The following is a 23,080-nucleotide window of genomic DNA, read 5'->3' on the forward strand; positions in this document are numbered from 1 at the left end:
TCTTTCATTATTCCCATTTTATTGTTAGGCGCTACTATTATCACAATAACACCTCTAGCATGTATATCAATGTGTACGTCTTATGATTACTGTGTGTATAAATATACTGTGCTGATTGAATGAATGTCCCTGTGATTGGCTGTAACCTTCAACTCTAGCTGGGACTAATCCGGGCAGGTGAAACATGAAATACCACTTTAAATACAAATTTGCTGATTTAGCCAAATCTATATCATTTGTACCTTTATACGTGTTTTATAGGCACTTTCCTGTATTTCTGAATACGTTTCGAAACACTTTTGACATAAATGTTGATTCTTGTGGCATTTACTACTACTGATGAGTGTCACAAAAGGACGAAACGACCTTATTGCACAGTTGGTATCTGTTTCGTTAGGCTTTCTCTGTCAGCTTACTTAACGTTGCAATAGGTGCTTCATTGCTTCGTTATTCTATATCCTTTACTCTGACCGTTTTGTCGATCCTTCATAATATAATCGCATACATTTGAGTGGTTTTCTACATCTTCCCTGTTGTTTCAACACTAGCTTTAACCAATGTCGATTGCCACCTTCATCAACACAGTCACAAGCTTCACTCATTTTTAATATTAAATAAACCAGTACGCCTCTAAATTTTGCAGTTCCAGACGTTTGATCCCTAGCCTTACCGATGAGTCATAGAAGGACGAAACACCTGTCTGATGCTGTGGAAGTCATTGTACTGTACGTATTACCACAATTTATAATTGCAATCACGTGAAAGTGTCTTACGTTCATACTAACTATGACAGAACGAAAGAAAACCTTTAAATTTCTCATATGTACATATCTTAATGATAATGTCGAGGTTTTAATTTGACATTTTGCTGATTATGATGAATTTTACTGATGTACTAAAAGATTTGTCGCACATACCTGACCTTTGTGTATTGATAGGGCGTCCCCGTATTATGTCAGTGTTATGTTTATGATGGCCTCATCATCATAATATATATTTAATTACTTAAATTTAGTTAACTTCGTCAGGATTGTTAGAGTTATCACGGTTAAAGAGCCTGTAACGAAATTAAGTAACCAGTTCAGAAAATAGGGGATAGTATTAACTTTAAAAAACAATTTGAGCTGCCAAAATTAAAAGAAAGGTAACTGATTTCAAAAATAAGAATATTTCCAAATGCTGAGATCAACAGTAAGTAGGCAGTTTTACGAAGATAGGGGGATTGGTTAAGGTTTGGTTTGGGATTAATTGGTTTAATTTGTTTAAAGTCCTATTAACTGCTAAGGTCATTTAAAGACGTGCCTCAATGTGTATAGTGTATGAGTGCTTGCGTGTGTGTATGCAGTAGACAGGGTATGTTGGTTTGCTTGACTCCCTGTTATAGCGCGGATCTGAGGTAGCAGAGTGCAGTAGAAATGGCCTGATCCTAAAAATTTAGGAAGAATGATTGATTGATTTTTAAAGTGTTTTCCCTAAATTTAGGACTTGTGAAAACCATGGTTACCACATCAAAAAATGCAAAACACCATGATTTTAAACCCAAAATTTGACCCACGCAAGAAATAATTGTTTTCTTAAAACCTGTCTTATATTAAATATCGCCTACACGGTAACAGAAATACTCATGTTTTAGCATAGGTCGTTCAACTGGATTTTTCACAAAATAGAAAAGCTAGCTTTTGTTGTGTAGACACAGATTTGTAAATGGCCAAAAATTAAGTCTCAAACCAAATTCGATTTTTTTTCTTTTTTGAAATATGAAGCCCACATAGTCCAATGTAATATTACAGGGGTTATTCATTGTACAAAAATATCATCCATGGCCACCGTACGCTACTGTACACTGCTACCTGATGCCGACTTTATAGTGCTAAATGATTAAGGGTTAAAATGATTTTGAGAGGCCGAAATTAAAAGAAGGATAACTGAATTCAAAAACAAGAAATTTTAAAATGCTGAGATCAACAGTAATTAAGCAGTTGAGAAAACAACTTAAGACTTAATTGGAGTAGCCGAAATTAAAAGAAGGAAAATTGAATCCATCAAGAATTCATTATTCACATATTTCCCCGCCAGAGAACAGCTTGTTTTTATCTTTAATGTGTCCATGAAATTGATTGTAAACATTAATTGCATCTCATAAACGGTCATCAATTTTCACATTATCATATATAAACTTCATACCCATACATATTCAGATATCTTTTTAAATGTTTTGAGTTAAAATGGTTCTATATGTGATGCGTAAACGAATTGGATTTCTGTACACGGCAGGGTTTTAAATACTAGTAATAGTCACCAATCAAGATCGGCAATATTGTTCTTGTCTTATCTATTATATATATATATATATATATATATTTGTCGTATTTCTAGTGATTACTGTATATAACTAGTAACGGTACAATGTGCCATGAAACGATTTATTTAAATGCATAATTTATTGTTAGAGACATAATTTGAATACTGATACATGCATAAGAAAATATTTATGGTCCCTTCATTATATCACCCGAGGCGAAAAGGCGGATAAGAGTTTTAGGGAAAGAGCTATGCTGACCTGCCATGTTATACATTGTATAGAAATGTAACACTGCTTCAGTTGTGCTGTTTTGTCATATGTACTAATATAAATCCATGAACACTTTGCTGACACTTTATGATACTAGCAATACCAGTGACTCCGGTTTACCTATAAAAGATTTATATTTTCTCTGCCGTACCCAAATGTTGTAAATTTGTAACGTTATCAATGGTTTAAAACGCGACTTTTCTATATTTATCTTTTTATTTATTTCTACAAACATGTTAAGGGGCATTTTTGATGAGGATTTTCATTATTCTGACCTTAGTGCTACTGAAATGGCCTTAATGGACGGAATGGCCTTCTGATGCAGTAATATTTACAATATTTGGTGTTCTGTCTTAACAAACAAACCTTTTAATAGGTGCTTCCTTACTTTTAGTATTTCTTGTCATTATTTTCAGCAAATGATAAACATTTATTCCTGCATGTTTTCAAAATTTGTTGTAAATGTACCTATATATTCACCCATGCAGGTCGGGGACCGAGAAAAGAATACACCTGTTGTTATCCACAGCATGTATCGTAAGAGGCGACTAATGTGGGAACCCCCTTCAGAATTATGGATCTTTCTCTTTCTTTCTACTTCTATCTACCTTTTATTTCCTAGCGCCTTTTCTTGGCAATACCTTACTTCTGGCTTTAATGTTGAGCGTTCGCCCAGATGAGGAAGGCATTGGGTTCTGACCCCAGGCCAGGACATACCAAAGTCCTTGAAAATGGTTATTTTTCTTACGTTACACTTCAATCAGAACAAAGTTAGAACAATAACCGAAGTCTATCCGAGTTACAGTATCAGAGCTAACATGAGTTTACCAGAGTTTATTTCGATGGTGATTCTACTTACCTGATTAGGTGTAGAATATCATATATGCGATTATACAATTCAAATTCTGTTTACATTTATTTTAAAAGCGTGTTTAAAATATGCAGTTTGAAGCTTACCTAATGAAATAACTATAGGTATGGGTCAAAGAAGTAATACCAACAGTAAATTTTCATATATCACCGGATCCTTACAGACATACGTTTGTGGGATACCAATTACTTCAAATTAGTATACGGGGCAAGGAAGTAATTACAGTAGTGTAGACAATATGTGGTTGACATATTTTCGGAGCAATCCCATCCACACAATGTCATTGGTCCCGGTGCGGTCAGGATAAATTCTGCCTTCTGTTTACACTAGCCGAGGGGGTTATTGTTTATAAATATGAGTTATATACCATTACATTACTTTTTTGTTTTGCTGTCATGTACATGTTCTGGGGTTTTTCTTTGTCTCGTTAAAAGAGCGGATTGCTCCGAAAATTTGACAACCTCATATTGCCTACGCTGTTTGAATTACTTACTTGCCCATATACATGTATGTATGTATGTTTTCGTTTTTCGTTTTTTCAGACCTATAATTGATATTTTGCAATGGCTCACACAGGTAAACCGCTGATTATAATACCAGTGAAAATATTGGGGCATCATGATACAACCTTAAGTCCCATTTTCTCTAACGGAGAGTTTTTTTCTGATAAATTATTCTGTCCCAAAGCAAAGGACAAACACCACACTAATATGGAGAGTCGTAAACAGGTAGAAGACTTCATACAATAACTCACATGTTGATGCCCTGAGCTACATGATAAACATGAAGCAACGGACCCCATGACACGGTAGTGATGACCTCAGACAGCTTGATAATATTGTATGCGTTGCAAAGTTTCCAACTAATAAATTATGAAAAATATAAACCGACAGTTTTATAGATTACAAAGAATAATAAGAAGCAAAACAAAACATGAATATTTGTGAAATTGACAATGGCAAAAAAGTACTTTTTTGTGAAGCTGACTATACTTTTTACAATCGGTCATTGATGCACATATATATATATAAAAAAACTAGTTTAGCTGTCCAGAGAGTTGCGTCTACCTGGACACATGACAGCTGTATATAAGTCAGGTGTGTGACATAAGTAAGGCTGATATAGCAGAAAGCTGTAGGTAGTGCGGTATCATTAACAGAGGGCTGTAGGTAGTGCGGTATCATAAGCAGAGCGCTGTTGGTAGTGCGGTATCATTAAACAGCTATAGACTCGACCCACAGGTATAGTACACTGTGTACGTCGATTACATTAAGGTACTTACCTTAGCGGATATAAGACAAGAACACGGCACTGGAGTAACAAATCCATCCTGGTATTGGACAGAGAACGTCGTTGGTGTCCAGCAATAACCTACAAGCCTATGAGGCCAATGTTAAAGTGAACGACGTGCAATTGGAGAAACAACCTTTCATTTATATGCAGATAATACGTTGGAGTTTTATGAGAACTCTAAAAAACGGTACTTTTGGGAAAATGTTGCATCTACTTGAATACTAGAACTATTGGCTTGGAGTCATATGATTATTTGGAGATATCTACACGGAACTTACAACATAGCTGGAATACTTTGAACAAAAGCTTATATTTGTTAAGCCGGAACGAAGTTTCTTTCCGTAGAACGGTGCTGTACAGTTCAACAGATTAAACATTGTTGGCGTGTTAAAAGAAAGAGGGTTAAAAGTACTTTTTTTTAATTGGAAAACAAAGACATCCAGCGTACATCAGAAGTCTACTGGAATCACTTCTATGAGAAGGTTTTGTTGTGCAATTTGATCACTAAGCCGGTTTGCACTTGTCCTTGGATTTCCACATTAACTTTATCCATGTTAGCGACAATGTCGGTTATTGTTGTTAAGCCGATGTCAAGGTCATACGCCCTTGCTTCAGCTGCTGGTATCACAGAGTCTGAACTGAACACGAGAGACGCTAATGGACGCACGGTCCTATTCTACGCTTCCAGAAACGGAAAAACACAGGTCGTTAAAAACTTACTGAACGCCGGAAGTGATCCTAATATACCGGACGTGGAAGGTAGCACCCCATTGCATGAAGCGACAGAAAGATGCCATCTTGATATCGTCAAAATTCTGTTAAAAAACGGTACGTAGACAAATATCTATTTATAAAATATTTGCCAGCGAGATATCTAAATATATCTCTTTGATAAAATTGATATCTTGCATGCTGTGACTGATATCACTTTTGATATTTACCAATTACGGAATCTTTTGTTACTTTATTCAAAGCCGCAGATATTCTGTGGAGACACACATGGAGCGACGGTGGAGTGCGTAGTTATTTTAGTATATCTTCGCTACTCACTAAGCTGTATATTTAGCTGCAATGGTATGGCAGAAAATACCGAAAGTCATGAAAGATTTCAGTATTCTGTCATACTCAGACATAGTTAAAATAATATAGTGTTTAACGGGAAAACATAACGTAACTTCTCGGTATCTTTTTAGTTATGAAAATAATTCTAAGAAATACAAAATACGTAAACACCTATTTCACATTTTTGTAGATACACAAATACGAATGTTAAACCCTTAAATAAGGTACTTTCGGTTACAACAGAAAGCCCATACTTAAACTGTTTCATGTCAACCCTGCAAGAATCAATTAAAGCTACAGGGCTTACTCTTTAAGAACTAGGAATATTCATGTAACTGTACTCCTTGCTGCATGATGAAACCGAATATGTTATGATTTCGGACCAGAGTTGTTGTTTATCAACGGTATCTTTCCCAGTTTCGGGAGGTCGGGTCGCGCATTGGATTGCGCACTTGCCTTTCACCAAGGCGACCGGGGTTCGATTCCCCGATTGGACGTGAAAATGTATCGGGTCACCTGCCCGACCACGTGGGTTTTCTTCGAGTACTTCGGTTTCCTCCCACATTAAGACCCCGAGCGCGCTAACATCCGTGCCATAACTTGTTTCATAATTGTTGTAAAATAAATAAAGATTTTTTTTTTTGAGAAAAGTAAAAAACAAAACAGGATATATGGCGGTATGCAAAACCAATATTAATTGACTGTGCTTTCCGTCAGCTAAGATGTGTTAGTGTCTTTGTTTGGATAATACAAATAATATTAATATCAAAATACAGTATGCTTTCAATTTACCTGCAAAACTGCATTGTAAGCAAACTCACATGTCAACATCAGTGACGTCACAATACATCTACATTTATATCAGCTAAACATGTTCAATAAGAATCGTAAAAGTTTAAAACAAAAACAAACAAACAAAAAATAATAATAATGAAACTGTCCAACGTGTTACTGCGTAACCATTACAGAAGTTGCATTAAATGTCAATCTTAAACTTTATACATAAGGAAATTAAAAATAATCTTATTGTACAAAGTTCAATTGTCAAGGAGATAAATGTAAAACCTGTAACGACATCGTGACGACATTGCTGGCGACAATACATGGTCAGTGATGCATGCACTAAGATGTAACAGGAAACGAATAACTATAATTCTTTCTTCTTTTCATTTACCCTTTCACCCGACCCTGTATACTTTTTAATTAACACTGCTATACCGTATACTGAGAAATATTCTCCGCAATGAAAATTTCACTTTTTTATGAGGGCTAATTTATCATTAGAGCGAGCACTAGTACAAAACATTAAAAATACAGCAAACAAATCTGATGGGCGGGATTAACACTGGGCGAACACAGATACCGGCATAGGGCGAAAGTTTGACTGTGTGAAAAGTATTCGTCTATTTACATATATGTAAATTATGTATAGTTGACAGATTTACATCAATATTTTTAACACTTGTTACTGTCTCATTTTTTTCAATTCCATGTTACAATTTTGCATAGCATATGATTAAAAACCCTAACTCATTACACATCGCAAATGTGCATTTTATGAAACAAAACAGAACATGTATATATGAGATAGCATGACAATACAAATTTCAATTTACGAGAGCATTAATTAATATCTATGCATATCCGTGACATAAACGTGAATAAATCAGCATGAATTTATGTAATATTTGTTTCGCAGACAGTAAAGTTTAATCTATAAAAAATATGTCCATTTTTAATAATTATTAAAGTCATTTATTAACACTACGTCATCGCGTGTCATTAAGCTCATATAAATTCTTCATATCGTCCTTGATTTATAATAAATTCATTAATCAGTAGACTGTACAATAAAGAACATGTTGTTGACATATTTGCTGACCCGATTTTTAATTTATGTGTCCATCGTTAAATCGTTTTGACGCTATGACAGAGGCAATTAATTTATCTTCATCTACCACTGATTAAACTGTTTGCCTCGTGACAGGTGCATATCGTAATCTTACACTGCACACGGACGTGCATCAACAACATACAGTGTTAACATATTACCATAGTTTAGCCATCAATCTCCGTACTACGTCATAAACAATGTAGTGTTTACCAAACTTGTGTTGTGATAGCTCGTCAGACACGTCACCTGAATGGGAGATACTAATTACCCGTCTAAATCCGGTGTTACTTTCCGGAATAACACGCAGTAGTTATATATCATAGTTATATATCAATGTATGACTCTTTGATGTAGCATGTTCTGCAAAAGATGGAATTCATTTATGACAACGTGTTTTGTTTTCTAACAACAGGCTATGCTATAAGACTTAAGTCTTGGGTCAGAGTTTCGGTGACAGTTATGTGTTTGTCTAACGTTCATCATTTTAGGTTTGCCGATGAAATGCAAAATACTACCGCATTATGATCATAGGTCAGGCCATGTCAAGTCAGCATTGTGTCATTGATACATATTATAAGCATATGCAGTTACAGTGCCTAACAGCATAAAGTTACAAATCAGGGAGCGATCATCTTATATAAAACATTATTAAAACAGTTATAATATGCCATGTATTAATGAATTGATTCAAATTATCAAAGATAACAGTCCGGGGAACAAGTGATCGGGACAGCCCCTATATATACCTAATAAACTCTCTAGATGTCGTAAAATATGGCAAATATATATTATATTAAATTCTATTCTACATTCAATGCATTAAAACGGCTTGAGAAGTAATACCCAAGTAGTAATAGTAATAATAATAAAAATATTCTAGTTCTACTTCGTAGTGTAATTCAGGTTTCCATGTGTTGGGGAGAGCCCTACCAGCGAGGTCTGTTAAATATACACTACTAAGTAGTGTATTTCAAGTTTCCAGATGTTGGGGAGAGCCCTACCAGCGATGTCTGTTAAATATACACTACTTAGTAGTGTAATTCAGGTTTCCATGTGTTGGGGAGAGACCTACCAGCGAGGTCTGTTAAATATACACTACTAAGTAGTGTATTTCAAGTTTCCAGATGTTGGGGAGAGCCCTACCAGCGAGGTCTGTTAAATATACTCTACTTAGTAGCTTAGTATAATATATACATACCGATGGACACCAAAACGTGAATTATTTTGCGCGAGCCTGCGGGGAGCTGTGACAACCATACAACAGTTTCTACTTGTCCTTTAGGCTAGTCTTTACTGTCATGTTACATAACTGAAAAACAATATCATATCTAAACCGTGACATATCACAAATAAACCGTCAGTTAGCCCGCCAACGGTCAGGTAACAGGTGTCAAAGAGGACACGATGTGCATAAAAAAATGAGAAAGGCCGATAAATAATTAAAGACCCTTACATCAGGCATCGAATCGAATGTACGTTGAACTGTGAACCATAACCTATGAACCGTCTCGTCTGATATCGTGTAGGACCCGCGTTGTATTGTTATGCAAATTGTCACTTATTCTTCGTGGCAGACGTCAAGTCTACAGCCACAAACACCATCATCAACACCATTACAATGAGTGGTACACCTCCTGCTGCAGCCACAAACACCAACATACACACCATTACAATGAGTAGTACACCTCCTGCTGCAGCCATAAACATCAACATCCACACCATTACAATGAGTAGTACACCCCCTGCTGCAGCCACAAACACCAACATCCACACCATTACCATGAGTAGTACACCTCCTGCTGCAGCCACAAACATCTACATCCACACCATTACAATGAGTGGTACACCTCCTGCTGCAGCCACAAACATCAACACCCACACCATTACAATGAGTAGTACACCTCCTGCTGCAGTCACAAGCATCAACATCCACACCATTACAATGAGTAGTACACATCCTGCTGCAGCCACAAACATCAACATCCACACCATTACAATGAGAAGTACACCTCCTGCTGCAGCCACAAACACCAACATCTACACCATTACAATGAGAAGTACACCTCCTGTTGCAGCCACAAACACCAACATCCACACCATGTCAAAGAGAAGTACACCTCCTGCTGCAGCCACAAACACCAACACCCACACCATTACAATGAGTAGTACCCCTTCTGCTGCAGCCACAAACACCAACATCCACACCATGTCAAAGAGAAGTACACCTCCTGCTGCAGCCACAAACACCAACATCTACATCATTGTAATGAGAAGTACACCTCCTGTTGCAGCCACAAACACCAACACCTACACCATTACAATGAGTAGTACACCTCCTGCTACAGCCACAAACACCAACATCCACACCATTACAATGCGTAGTCCACCTCCTGCTGCAGCCACAAACACCAACATCCACACCATAACAATGAGTAGTACACCTCCTCCTGCTGCCACAAACACCAACATCCACACCATTACAATGTGTAGTACACCTCCTGCTACAGCCACAAACACCAACATCCACACCATTACAACGAGTAGTACACCTCCTGCTGCAGCCACAAACACAAACATCCACACCATGTCAATGAGAAGTACACCTACTGCTGCAGCCACAAACACCAACATCCACACCATAACAATGAGTAGTACACCTCCTCCTGCTGCCACAAACACCAACATCCACACCATTACAATGAATAGTACACCTCCTGCTGCAGCCACAAACACCAACACCCACACCATTACAATGAGTAGTACCCCTTCTGCTGCAGCCACAAACACCAACATCCACACCATAACAATGAGTAGTACACCTCCTCCTGCTGCCACAAACACCAACATCCACACCATTACAATGTGTAGTACACCTCCTGCTACAGCCACAAACACCAACATCCACACCATTACAACGAGTAGTACCCCTCCTGCTGCAGCCACAAACACCAACACCCACACCATTACAATGAGTAGTACACCTCCTGCTGCAGCCAGAAACACCAACATCCACACCATTACAATGAGTAGTAAACCTCCTGCTGCAGCCACAAACACCAACATCCACACCATGTCAATGAGAAGTACACCTCCTGCTGCAGCCACAAACACCAACATCTACATCATTACAATGAGAAGTACCCCTCCTGTTGCAGCCACAAACACCAACATCCACACCATGTCAATGAGAAGTCCCCCTCCTGCTGCAGCCACAAACACCAACATCCACCCCATGTCAATGAGAAGTACACCTCCTGCTGCAGCCCCAAACACCAACATCTACATCATTACAATGAGAAGTACACCTCCTGTTGCAGCCACAAACACCAACATCCACACCATGTCAATGAGAAGCACACCTCCTGCTGCAGCCACAAACACCAACATCTTCACCATTACAATCAGTAGAACCCCTTCTGCTGCAGCCACAAACACCAACATCTACACCATTACAATGAGAAGTACACCTCCTGCTGCAGCCACAAACACCAACATCCACCCCATGTCAATGAGAAGTACACCTCCTGCTGCAGCCACAAACATCAACGTCCACACCATTACAATGAGTAGTACATCTCCTGCTGCAGGCACAAACACCAACATCCACACCATTACAATGAGTAGTACCCCTCCTGCTACAGCCACAAACACCAACATCTACACCATTACAATGAGAAGTACACCTCCTGTTGCAGCCACAAACACCAACACCTACACCATTACAATGAGTAGTACCCCTCCTGCTGCAGCCACAAACACCAACATACACACCATTACAACGAGTAGTACACCTCCTGCTGCAGCCACAAACATCTACATCCACACCATTACAATGAGTAGTACATCTCCTGCTGCAGCCACAACCACCAACATCCACATCATTACAATGAGTAGTACACCTCCTGCTGCAGCCACAACCACCAACATCCACATCATTACAATGAGTAGTACACCTCCTGCTGCAGCCGCAAACATCAACATCCACACCATTACAATGAGTAGTACATCTCCTGCTGCAGGCACAAACACCAACATCCACACCATTACAATGAGAAGTACACCTCCTGCTGCAGCCACAAACACCAACATACACACCATTACAACGAGTAGTACACCTCCTGCTGCAGCCACAAACATCGACATCCACACCATTACAATGAGTAGTACATCTCCTGCTGCAGCCACAAACACTAACATCCACACCATGTCAATGAGTAGTACACCTCCTGCTGCAGCCACAAATATCAACATCCACACCATTACAATGAGTAGTACATCTCCTGCTGCAGCCACAACCACCAACATCCACATCATTACAATGAGTAGTACACCTCCTGCTGCAGCCAAAACCACCAACATCCACACCATTACAATGAGTAGTACACCTGCTGCTGCAGCCACAAACATCAACATCCACACCATTACAGTGAGTAGTACACCTCCTGCTGCAGCCACAAACGTCAACATGCACACCATTACAATGAGTAGTACATCTCCTGCTGCAGCCACAAGCACCAACATCCACATCATTACAATGAGTAGTACACCTCCTGCTGCAGCCGCAAACATCAACATCCACACCATTACAATGAGTAGTACACCTCCTGCTGCAGCCACAAATATTCTTTGAGTACGCAAACATTAGTTTGATTTGTGTTAGAATAGTTATGATCATTCTGATATTTTGTTTTTCAGATAAAACCGACATCAATGCTAAGAACAGGAACGGACAAACCGCTCTGATGAAATCAGTTCTGTATGACGACATAGAGGCCCTTAAAATACTACACAAATCTGGTAAGTACAGCAATCATGTAAACTGGCTATAGAGGCACTCAAAATACTACACAAAGCTGGTAAGTATCACAATCGTGTACACTGGCTATAGAGGCACTCAAAATACTCCACAAAAGTGGTAAGTATCACAATCGTGTACACTGGCTATAGAGGCACTCAAAATACTCCACAAAGCTGGCAAGTACCACAATCGTGTACACTGGCTATAGAGGCACTTAAAATACTCCACAAAGCTGGTAAGTATCACAATCGTGTACCCTGGCTATAGAGGCACTCAAAATACTCCACAAAGATGGTAAGTACCACAATCGTGTACACTGGCTCTAGAGGCACTCAAAATACTCCACAAAGCTGGTAAGTACCACAATCGTGTACACTGGCTATAGAGGCACTCAAAATTCTACACAAAACTTGTAAGTACAGCAATCATGTAAACTGTCTATAGAGGCACTCAAAATACTACACAAAGCTGGTAAGTACAGCAACAATACTAAAAACTATCAAATGCAACCATTTGTGGTAACTGACTCTAGGGACCCTCAAAATACTACGCAAATCTAGTAGGTACAGCAATCATGTAAATTGTCTATAGAGCCCTATCTGTCTATAGGATGGTAATGTGTCCATTGGATGTTTAGACTATTGTGTGGCTCTGTATGACTTTGTTGTGTTGATAAACCATTCAGACTACCGTGTGTTCCTATAGGATGGTAATGTGTCCATTGGATGTTTAGACTATTGTGTGTTCCTATAGGATGGTAATGTGTCCATTGAATGTTTAGACAATTGTGTGGCTCTGTATGACTTTGTTGTGTTGATAGACCATTCAGACTACCGTGTGTTCCTATAGGATGGTAATGTGTCCATTGGATGTTTAGACAATTGTGTGGCTCTGTATGACTTTGTTGTGTTGATAGACCATTCAGACTACCGTGTGGTCCTATAGGATGGTAATGGGTCCATTGGATGTTTAGACTATTGTGTGGTCCTGTATGACTTTGTTGTGTTGATTAAGACTACCGTATGGCCCCGGGTGAATTTATTATGCTAATGGACCGTTTAGACTATTCTGTGGACCTGTAGTACATTGTGTTGGGGTTGTTGCAAATGCAGTGAGGATCGTCGATCTCTGAGACTCGATGTGACCATCCAATTGTGTTTGTGGGTCTTTGAGAATCTGTGTGACCATCCAATTATGTTGGTGTGTCTTTGAGACTACCATGTGACCCTCTAATTTTAATGATGGGTCTTTGAGACTGCCTTGTAGCCTTTTAATTGTGTTGATGGGTCCTTGTGACTTTCCTGTAGACCTATGATTGTGTTGAGATTGTCGAGATGTCATTTATGACGTCATGGTGCTGGTTCTTACTTGGTTTATACTACAAAGACGTACAAGACTCGCTAAGACAGGAAGGTAATATATCCTTGTGAAATGAACGGCTGTGTAAGTCAAAGGTCAAACTGACGCTCTGTAGTTAATTATATAGGTCATCAAGGAAGTAATGAACCTGACAAGAATAAACAATTGTAATTTCATTATGGCTGACAGAAGCATTATTACATATCTTTGATGTACTTTAAAACTATTATGGTTTCTTTACTTTCTAAGTAAAACTGCTTAACTGCTTCAGAGATATCTCGGCCGTAAGTGTTTATAGGGGTTTTATACCCAACCAAGTCGTCAACACCAAGGTAATAGATGAGGCTTTTAACACAAGTAACTTGCATATCCCTTGTAAACATGAGAAGTACACCGGCTGTTCACAGTAACACATATATTTACTTAGGGGAGGCTAGCTCTTCGTGACACTCAATCTATTTCTGTCGCTTGTGCAGGAACCTTGATAGAAGTTTTCTTTCACATTTCTACAGGAAACCTTAGTACATTATATACATTAAACATATATGCCTCCGTACATTGGTAACAGTGTTGAGAATCAGGTCTGGGTATAGAATGTGAACTAGGATCTAATCAGGCACAACCACGTGTAACATCAGTAGGGGTTGAGCACATTTAGGTTTTATGCCAGCTAAATTAATCTGTAAATGTTAAGAATGTTCAGTATCATATGTTCGCATGAAAATCGCACGATTTCTTCGTCATTGTGATGCTTGACAGCCCGAGATAATAGCATTGAATTATGATTGATATATACATAATATACAGACTATCATAGAACTTAAACAGCGATATCCAATACTGGTTTGAGGAAACAAACGCGGGTTTTCTATAGTTACCGTTTGTTTAAGTACTTGAAATATATTGGAAACCACTACGAAATACCCGTCAAACATAGAACTTATGAAGCGACAATCGGTTTCGGATGACGGAATCACCCGAACAGTCCCCGATCAAAGAACATGGTGTGCGTTGTGTCTATCCAATCATAACTTCTAATATCATCTAACGTTTGGGGTTTTGATCACTTAACGACATCTAATCAGTATCGATGTACACGATGTTTGTCCATATCTTGCTTTAGCAATACGCAATAATCTACGCCAGTCCCGGTGCTTCTTCAAACAATCTTCTGAGACTCACATAACAATTAACGTGACAGTTCCCAGGTATGACATTCATTTCGTTTCTGAATACAATTATTAAACTTTTTCTCGAGTTATGTTTCCACTTCCGGTCAAAATCTGCACGTAACGTTACACTTTGCCACCAACACGTGACACCTGTTAGGCGATCACGGGTGAGAAAGAAAGAATGAATACAGCAGGCTGAAAGTGACAAAGCTCGTACATCAGATGGGACAGGCCGTGTTTCTGCACGTAGACCAGCATTTATCGTGATATGCTTGTACAGCTGTGTCCCCTTATATGACAGGTCGCGAGTCTTAAACTCTGTATTGTGATGGAGGTCGCCAAGGACAACTGTCCTGTCGACGTCACATGTTCTGCTGCACAGTAGTATTATCTGTCTGTGCAAGGTGGAGCCTGCCTGTAATAAAAACTGGGAGGGAAGAATAAGTTGAACAAGAGGGGAGCAGGGAAGGGCAGGCAAGACATACAGAGAGCATGACCCGTGGAATGAGGCGATGAAAGAGTGGGCGTGGGGAGGGAGAGTAGGGCAATGCGTGACGGGGGCGGGCAGAACAGCCAAGGGGAGAATAGGAGAAGGTATGGCGGGGGGGGGGGGGGGGGGGGGGCAGGCGAGCCAAGATGAGAGTAAGGCAATGTGTGGCGGGGGAGGGTAGGTGAGGCGAGTCGAGGGCAGAGTAGGGCAGGTGAGACGCGGGCAGAATATGGCAGACGAGGGGGACAGGGAAATACAAGGCGATGACAGGGGATTACAGGGAAAAGTAAGGCGAGGGCATGAAATACGAACCAGGGGAGAATATGAAAATGCAAGGACATGGCGTGCGAACCAGGGGACACAAGGCAAAGTGTGGCGGGGGTAGGGCAAATAATTAAGCTTCCATCATACATCACTGTAACAATTCCAACACAGATGGTGAGAGATTTAATCAAGTAGCCAAAGATGACTTCCACCATGTGAATTATTCATGAAGACTAGTTTGTAGTGTTTGACATTTATACGATCATTAGTTTAAATGATCATTACTAAGACTTTCTCAGTATAATTATACCACTACACCGTATACAATACACACCAACGGGGACAACAGACATCAGCGATTGCCTGACCTGAGGACGTTACGTTTTGCTTGCTTGTCGTTTCATTTAATTAGTTTCCAGTCAATGACCTCTACTTAACCTTTTATTTACAGAGGTGAATGTATAGTGTAGTTAATTATTCCTACAAAAGATATTTAAATATTCGGTTAAACCTGAAACTTAGGTCCATAGTGTTAATAACTCACAAACGAAACAAGGGTTGGGGCGTTTAAAATTTGCAGTATACAGAAAGGTGAAAAAGACATATTAATCTCTAAGCATGAAAGCATGGAAGGCTTGCTCTGTATCACAGGCTTTGTACAAGGTCACGTGTCCACTTCTTTATTACACAAAACCTTTGATTAGTTCATATAGCGATGACGCCGATTGAAGGCTGTGAGCTTCTTGTGGCGCGTTTGAATATATGTTAAAATACTTGTTAAAACCAATACGTCATTGGTACTCGACCTATCCTGACGAAGTAGTTATTTTTTCAGGTCATTTTTAAAAAGACTTTTGCGATTATTTGGTTTCTGCGTGGACCGCTGATTTAGAGAATGAATTATAATTGGAGTATGTTATCATGTTAGGTAAAACCACGGAATTAGATTGGATTATCTAAGTCCCAGGTAAAACTGACAGCGTGGTTGACTACAGTAGGCTATTACATGTACAAGATAATTTATTCTGGGTTGCGTATACGCTCATATCAGTACACGTGAAACAAACGCAAATACGACTTTAAAATATACTTAGACACAAATAATACCTATCGGTAATGTAATTGTTATTTGATTTGGTTCATTACTACATAAACTGAAAATGAGAAAGATATCTAAAACAGCCCATTTTTTTATCATTAGATTCAACAAATTCACAAAGTGTTTTAAAATTATCCGCCATCACAACTTCACCTTTTGTGAACAGAACACCTGGTAAGCTATGGTGATTGTAATCTTTAAAACAGGTGAACATCTAACTGCTGGCTCACAAACATTTCCGCAAAAATTATCCGACGTAACAATGTTATCAATATCATAAAAAATGTGGAAGACTGATGAAAACTTCCCAGATTGTACATTAACTTTTATATTGTAATACCTCATGTCACATCCAAATTTTTTTTGACGTTTTTTTTCTTTCTCAAAACGGAAGATGTGCAGCTTGTTTCATAATTGAAAAGCTTTGATTTAAACATATGTTTTGCCAACGAGTAATGGGTTTTGGCGCAATAGGTAAGACTTATAACACATCGTTTCCCCTACATGATAACAAAACCGACAAAAAGTAAAAAATACACATAGTATTCATAAATCAAAATACAAATACCTTTGAATATAAAATGTGTCTGGCCAAATTGACTTATTAGACACGTTATAAAAACAATCACACTATTCACTATCTTCAGACATTCCTTCTTGATGTATTGTTAATTCCATTTGGTTTTAACAAGGAAACCTTCATTTTCGGTTTATTTAATCAAAATAGTATCAGTAGTAGGGTAGATAATACCATAATTTTACTTATAAAACAATATATTTATAAATCGAGATTTTTACAAATGTCATTGTCAGTAGCTGCACTGAAGAACCTTATCAAGGACACATACTTTACTCAGAGATATATTGCTGTTGATAAAAGTGAATTATTTTTATTGAAATTCAATACTGAATGAAAAAAATAGGAAAGTCTAATTAATATTGCTTAAACCCTGGCGTTGCCAAAATATGAACGTATCACTATCGAATTTTCTTATATAAACGTGTACTTCTAAATACTTATATGTAAAACTCCTTGAACTTTCCGACACATCTATATAGCTTCGTTATTTCTCAATAAATGTATTGCTTGATATAAAAATATATATAATCAGGAGTATGATATGCATATATATAATACCATGTACCCCAACAGGGTTAGAGTGGTTGAGCCTACCCTACCGACAGATTAGATATCCCCACCCCATACCTGCACATCTAATTATAATACATAATTTAATATGGGAGAAACATAGTTCTTCTCCTCCACATAAGAGCAAGAAATAGATATAACAAAAAATCTGTTGGTATATTGACTTTTTGTGAGATCGTAGTTAACCCCCGCTAACTCATCAACCATAACTGCTGTAATTAAAGGTATTATTACTATAATTAAAGTACAAGGTGAACGTAATCAACTGCCACGACCCTAAATATGTACATGTCAATAGGCTACGTAAGGTAATTATATTCGACCATTAATAAAAGTGGCTAATTGAAAACTTGTTACCTGACAGTTAAATGGCATTTTGTTCGTTGAACCCAGCCGTACACAACGATCAGCCAACCAAACAAAATCTATTTGCTTCTCCCTTGTACATTGGCTACCGTACGGTCCTATTCCCTGAGTTTGTAATATTATACATAAAAATGTCTTCGACTCTTCGACTCATCATGATGAAAAGAAATGTAAACCTCTTATGGGGAAAACTGTTTCCTGGTTTCACACACCATTGTCTGACACAACTAACAATAATGGCTATTTTTACGCTATTATTTTGGGAAACAATACAAAAAAATGTTCGTGTTGACAACGCGGCCTTTTATAGCACATAATCATGACTGTCTAAATGTCTGACAGAGAATTAGAGACATTATCTGGTTTTAGCCAAAGTTGTCTGTTGATGGTATAAGTATTGTCTACTGTGATGTTTTGCGGTTGTCATGTAACGGGGAGTGACGGGTTTATGGGGGAGGGGTTGTTATTTCGTTTGAGCTGCCAATACACAAACATTGTCCAGCACAAACAAGGCGGTAAATACAACACGAGGTAATTAACGAATGTATCGGTGATCGAGTTTATTGACGCTATCGATCACTGTCAGCGTTCTGTACAGGTCACCTGATGGATGCCTCCGACACGTCTGCCATTTATTGTGTTATTTACAATAGACATCACGATGATAATGAATCTCTATATGTTTACAGTAGACAGTAATACCACAGTGCTAACGCGACAACGGTGTATGATCAGTGCAGTTTCAGGCATAACAACAATAAATGTCTGATTACCTGATGTAGCTAGTCGATAGCAAGAAAAATAAATACTTGATAAATATTTGAAAGCTTCGAATACAGTTTTCTGTTTGTATATGATCAATCTAAATATAGATAGTCATCATACAGTTTCAGTTTTGAATTTCAACACTTTTCATGAAAATTTTGCTGAATTATCGGCAAACTAACCAAATCAGACTAAGAATGATAAATTACCTGAAGAGAAATCAGCGGTAATAATATATATGCGGCTTTTGAATTACTTGGAAAGTGCTAAATTATAGTAACTGCTAAAAAGAAAAAGAAATATATAATTTAATTTAACTAAATATAGAGTTTTTTCTATACATTTTCTTCAGGTTGGTAAATATGGATTATTAGAATTTCGTTCTTAGTCATCGAAATGTCACATAGAAAATTTAATTGGTTGTGTAAAAAGAACTTCTAATAATAAATTAGAGTTAATTAGATTAAATAAATAACAGTTACCTTGATTTAACGTAGCGCTAAATCATTAGGCGTTTGTAACTTGAAAATTGTTAACAGTATAAATTTTTAATTATCAGAAATTTGAACGACAGATGTCATTTTTTGTAATTATTAATTGTCTGTGTTCTGAACCCAACAGGTAAGTTATTATATCAGCCATGTTACGTAATATGACAAATGTAATGGATAAACATAATTATGTCATTTTTATATAAAAGTTTGAAATTAATCAATCCTTTCATTTATTTATGTACCGTCTGCAAAAGACAATTAGTAAATTCTTTATAAAGTGAAATTGATCTTATTTGACAACAAGGTTAGTGACAAACAATACAAACGTCACAGAAAATTAAAATTAACGATAGTGTTGTTAAATCGAATTCCATTGAAATGTGTGATAAACTTTTCTCGTAATAATTCACACCAGAGTCAACGAATGTGACCAATCATATAATGCCATAATTAAAACATAAACAGATCGAAAATATTTCAAGAATAATTTCAAAACCTATTCCCGTACTAATTTCAGTATTTTTGTATCACCTATTCCCCATGTGATGTTTCGTATGAGCTCCAAACTTGGTACAAACCTGGCACAAGGGCACACTTTTAGATGCCAAGAGTCTCACATACGAAAGTAGGTCACTGTAACCTTTATTTGACCTCAACCTTTATACTAGTAATTAGATTATTACTTTCCCGGAACAGAAGTGTAACACCTAGAATCACCAAACCTTGTATACAGATACAAATCGTTAAATATACAAATGTATCATTTTAACCTACGCTTTCACGTTTGACCCATATTACAGTGAGAGAAATGTAAATAAGATGTAAGAACACTAGACTGTATACAAATATATCCTAAGATACGTCCAAGTAGTAGATCACTGTGATCTTCACCTTAAGATTTGACCCACATTATAATGAGAATTTGACAACAACATAACTAGCATCTGTCTTATAACTCGTACAGATAAAATGTGCATCCCACATTTAGAATGACTGAACGATACGTACAAGTAGTAGATCACCTTCAGATTTGACCCAGATCTTGTTTATAATTATTCGTACTATAACTCAAATATTTACGAACACCACATCAGAGACATGTTAATATATGCGTTCTATACGTTTCTGAACAGGCCAAGCACGTGAAGGTATTCCTGTACAAACACAAGTGTTTCATTGCTTCAGACACTCTGTTAACAGACTTACCCATTGTTGGTAAGCAATCACACAAAAGAATTGTGTTAAAGCATGATAACAATGGAAAAGCAATAATACAACATTTACCTTTAGGTAATGAATTACACAGGCATCTAAAAATGCAATATTACCTCATTCATATTTGCTAAATAACATCATAAGTCTAGCGTAATTTGCTCATAATCATTATCGAATAGGGTTATAACCATTTCAAAGAGACTCCTTACTTTGAAGGAGCGTTGGAGCAGCCATTCCATGAATCCCATGTGCATAGCTATAATTTATACAGCTATGCTTTCCTATCTGAGAGTGAGACATTTACTTAAGTCTATCATTTATTCCAAATTGTTTATATAATTGTAGGTGGACTCATTGACGAATTGGATTCCACGGGGAAAACCGCATTTATGATCGCTATGGCGGACGGTAGAGAACGAACTTCAGAATATCTCATTAAAAACGAATGTGACGTCAATGTTGTTGACAAGCTTGGCCAAACAGCGCTTTATTTAGCATTTACATCGACACACGGCATGTCAACGGAAAACATCCGACGTCTCCTGAAAGCCGGTAAGTAGTGACGTAGGTTTTTACGGGTACCTGGGTCTTGGCCTTCTATCTTTTAACAGTCTAGTCACGCTTTTTGATTATCTAAGCTATTTCGCGAAAAAAAAGGTCGCATGTTTCTTCCAAGCGTTTTTTTCGTAATGTTATCTGAAGATTTGAGGTTTGTACGTGTGACGTGCCGCAATTAGGATATAGTGTATGTAAAACATGTATATTGGTTGATTTAACATTTTAGAAAACTTGGAAATTTGTTAACTTTAATTTGTTAAATTTGTTAAACCCTGATGTAATAGCCACTGATGAGTAGTCTCACATAGTCTGAAGTTACATCTGTTCGGTTCGACATGAGTTGTGTCCCTTTAAAGTACTACAACTTTTATAAATTGTTGGTTGTTTTGCAGGTTACGAAACAGAGAAAGACCGTAGATGGCTGGCCAAGGCCGGAATGGAGCTGGATGCTTTCCAACATAAAAATTTCTTCCAGAGGATGAAAGCTCGGATCACGGCACCTTCCGCTCGACGTCACAGCGAGGGATTTCTGGGAAGAAGCACAATACAACTTGGTAGCGGAGTCAGTCATGCGCATCCACGTTTCCGTTTCCGGAACAATTCCTCGTTTAACTAGAAATCAAAAATACACTTAAATATCGACATTGAGTTAAATTATGCATTACTGGATATTCGTAGCCGTTTCATTAGAGTTCTAGTGATGAATTATCAAATAGACACAGAAAATTATCCCATACATGTGTAAATGTCCGAAAAATTGCGAAGCATTCGGAACACCTTGGAAATTAGTGTTCGTGTCACTAAGACGGGTTGTTCTGCTAACAACCTGATTAACTTTCCTTAAAGAAACTTGCCAAGGCTTCTTCACTTGTTAAATTACACCTAACATCGCTTGAAATTTAACTGAAAAATCTTCTTTATACGGAACCCCTCTCCGAAAGTGAAATATCCACTTCACACCTCGGATAAGGTAGAATATCCGCGTTATCGGAATACTCACAGACGGGAAAATACCCGGACATCGGAACACCTCTCCAAAATCGTAACTTCTGCATTTCACCTTACCCAATGTGGATTAACCACGTTTTTGACAAAACTCGTCAAAAGGGAGAATACGCTGAACTTCTGGATACTTCGCCGGAGGTGGATCTTGCTTGAACATTAAGGTGTGGACTTGTATAGTGTTCCTAATGTAAGGTTGTAACAGAAATGTATGACGTCATGTGATGTAGTACCAGACAATTTCAAAAACGGATGTGATTAAATTTGACAGGATTGAATAGGGTATATAAGTGGGCGCATGCGTTGATGCCTCTATAGTCACATCATTATGACGTAATACACTGTATCATGTGTAATATGTGCATAACTACGATTGGAAATATTATTTGACCGAACTTAATTATCCTAGATCATCTGTGCATATCATCATACACATACTAGAGTAGGTAAGATGTGGCTGGTCCAGATTCATGTGTATATTCATACGTCTACATTACGTCAATAGTCACTAAAAAATCATTGTACATCTGTTCATCAATGCACGTGAACTGTAAAACAGTTATCTCCCTTAGACCATGATTTTGAAATGATCATGAATTCGTCACCTTTAGGAATATTCATATCAATTTGTTACGTTAGAAATAAACATAAGTTAT

General features: G+C 37.8%; 1 protein-coding gene across 1 annotated transcript; it reads left to right on the forward strand.

Annotated features, from left to right (window-relative positions):
* Positions 1-4,571: 4,571 nt before the first annotated feature.
* Positions 4,572-23,080, forward strand: LOC110456862 (sex-determining protein fem-1-like). The gene is made up of 4 exons (XM_021507886.1): positions 4,572-5,564; positions 12,388-12,489; positions 21,210-21,416; positions 21,815-23,080. Exons 1-4 carry the CDS (start codon positions 5,288-5,290, stop codon positions 22,036-22,038), a joined length of 810 nt encoding a protein of 269 aa, XP_021363561.1. The 5' UTR covers positions 4,572-5,287; the 3' UTR covers positions 22,039-23,080.

Source organism: Mizuhopecten yessoensis, unplaced genomic scaffold (assembly GCF_002113885.1).
Source record: "Mizuhopecten yessoensis strain PY_sf001 unplaced genomic scaffold, ASM211388v2 scaffold8931, whole genome shotgun sequence".
Taxonomy (NCBI): domain Eukaryota; kingdom Metazoa; phylum Mollusca; class Bivalvia; order Pectinida; family Pectinidae; genus Mizuhopecten; species Mizuhopecten yessoensis.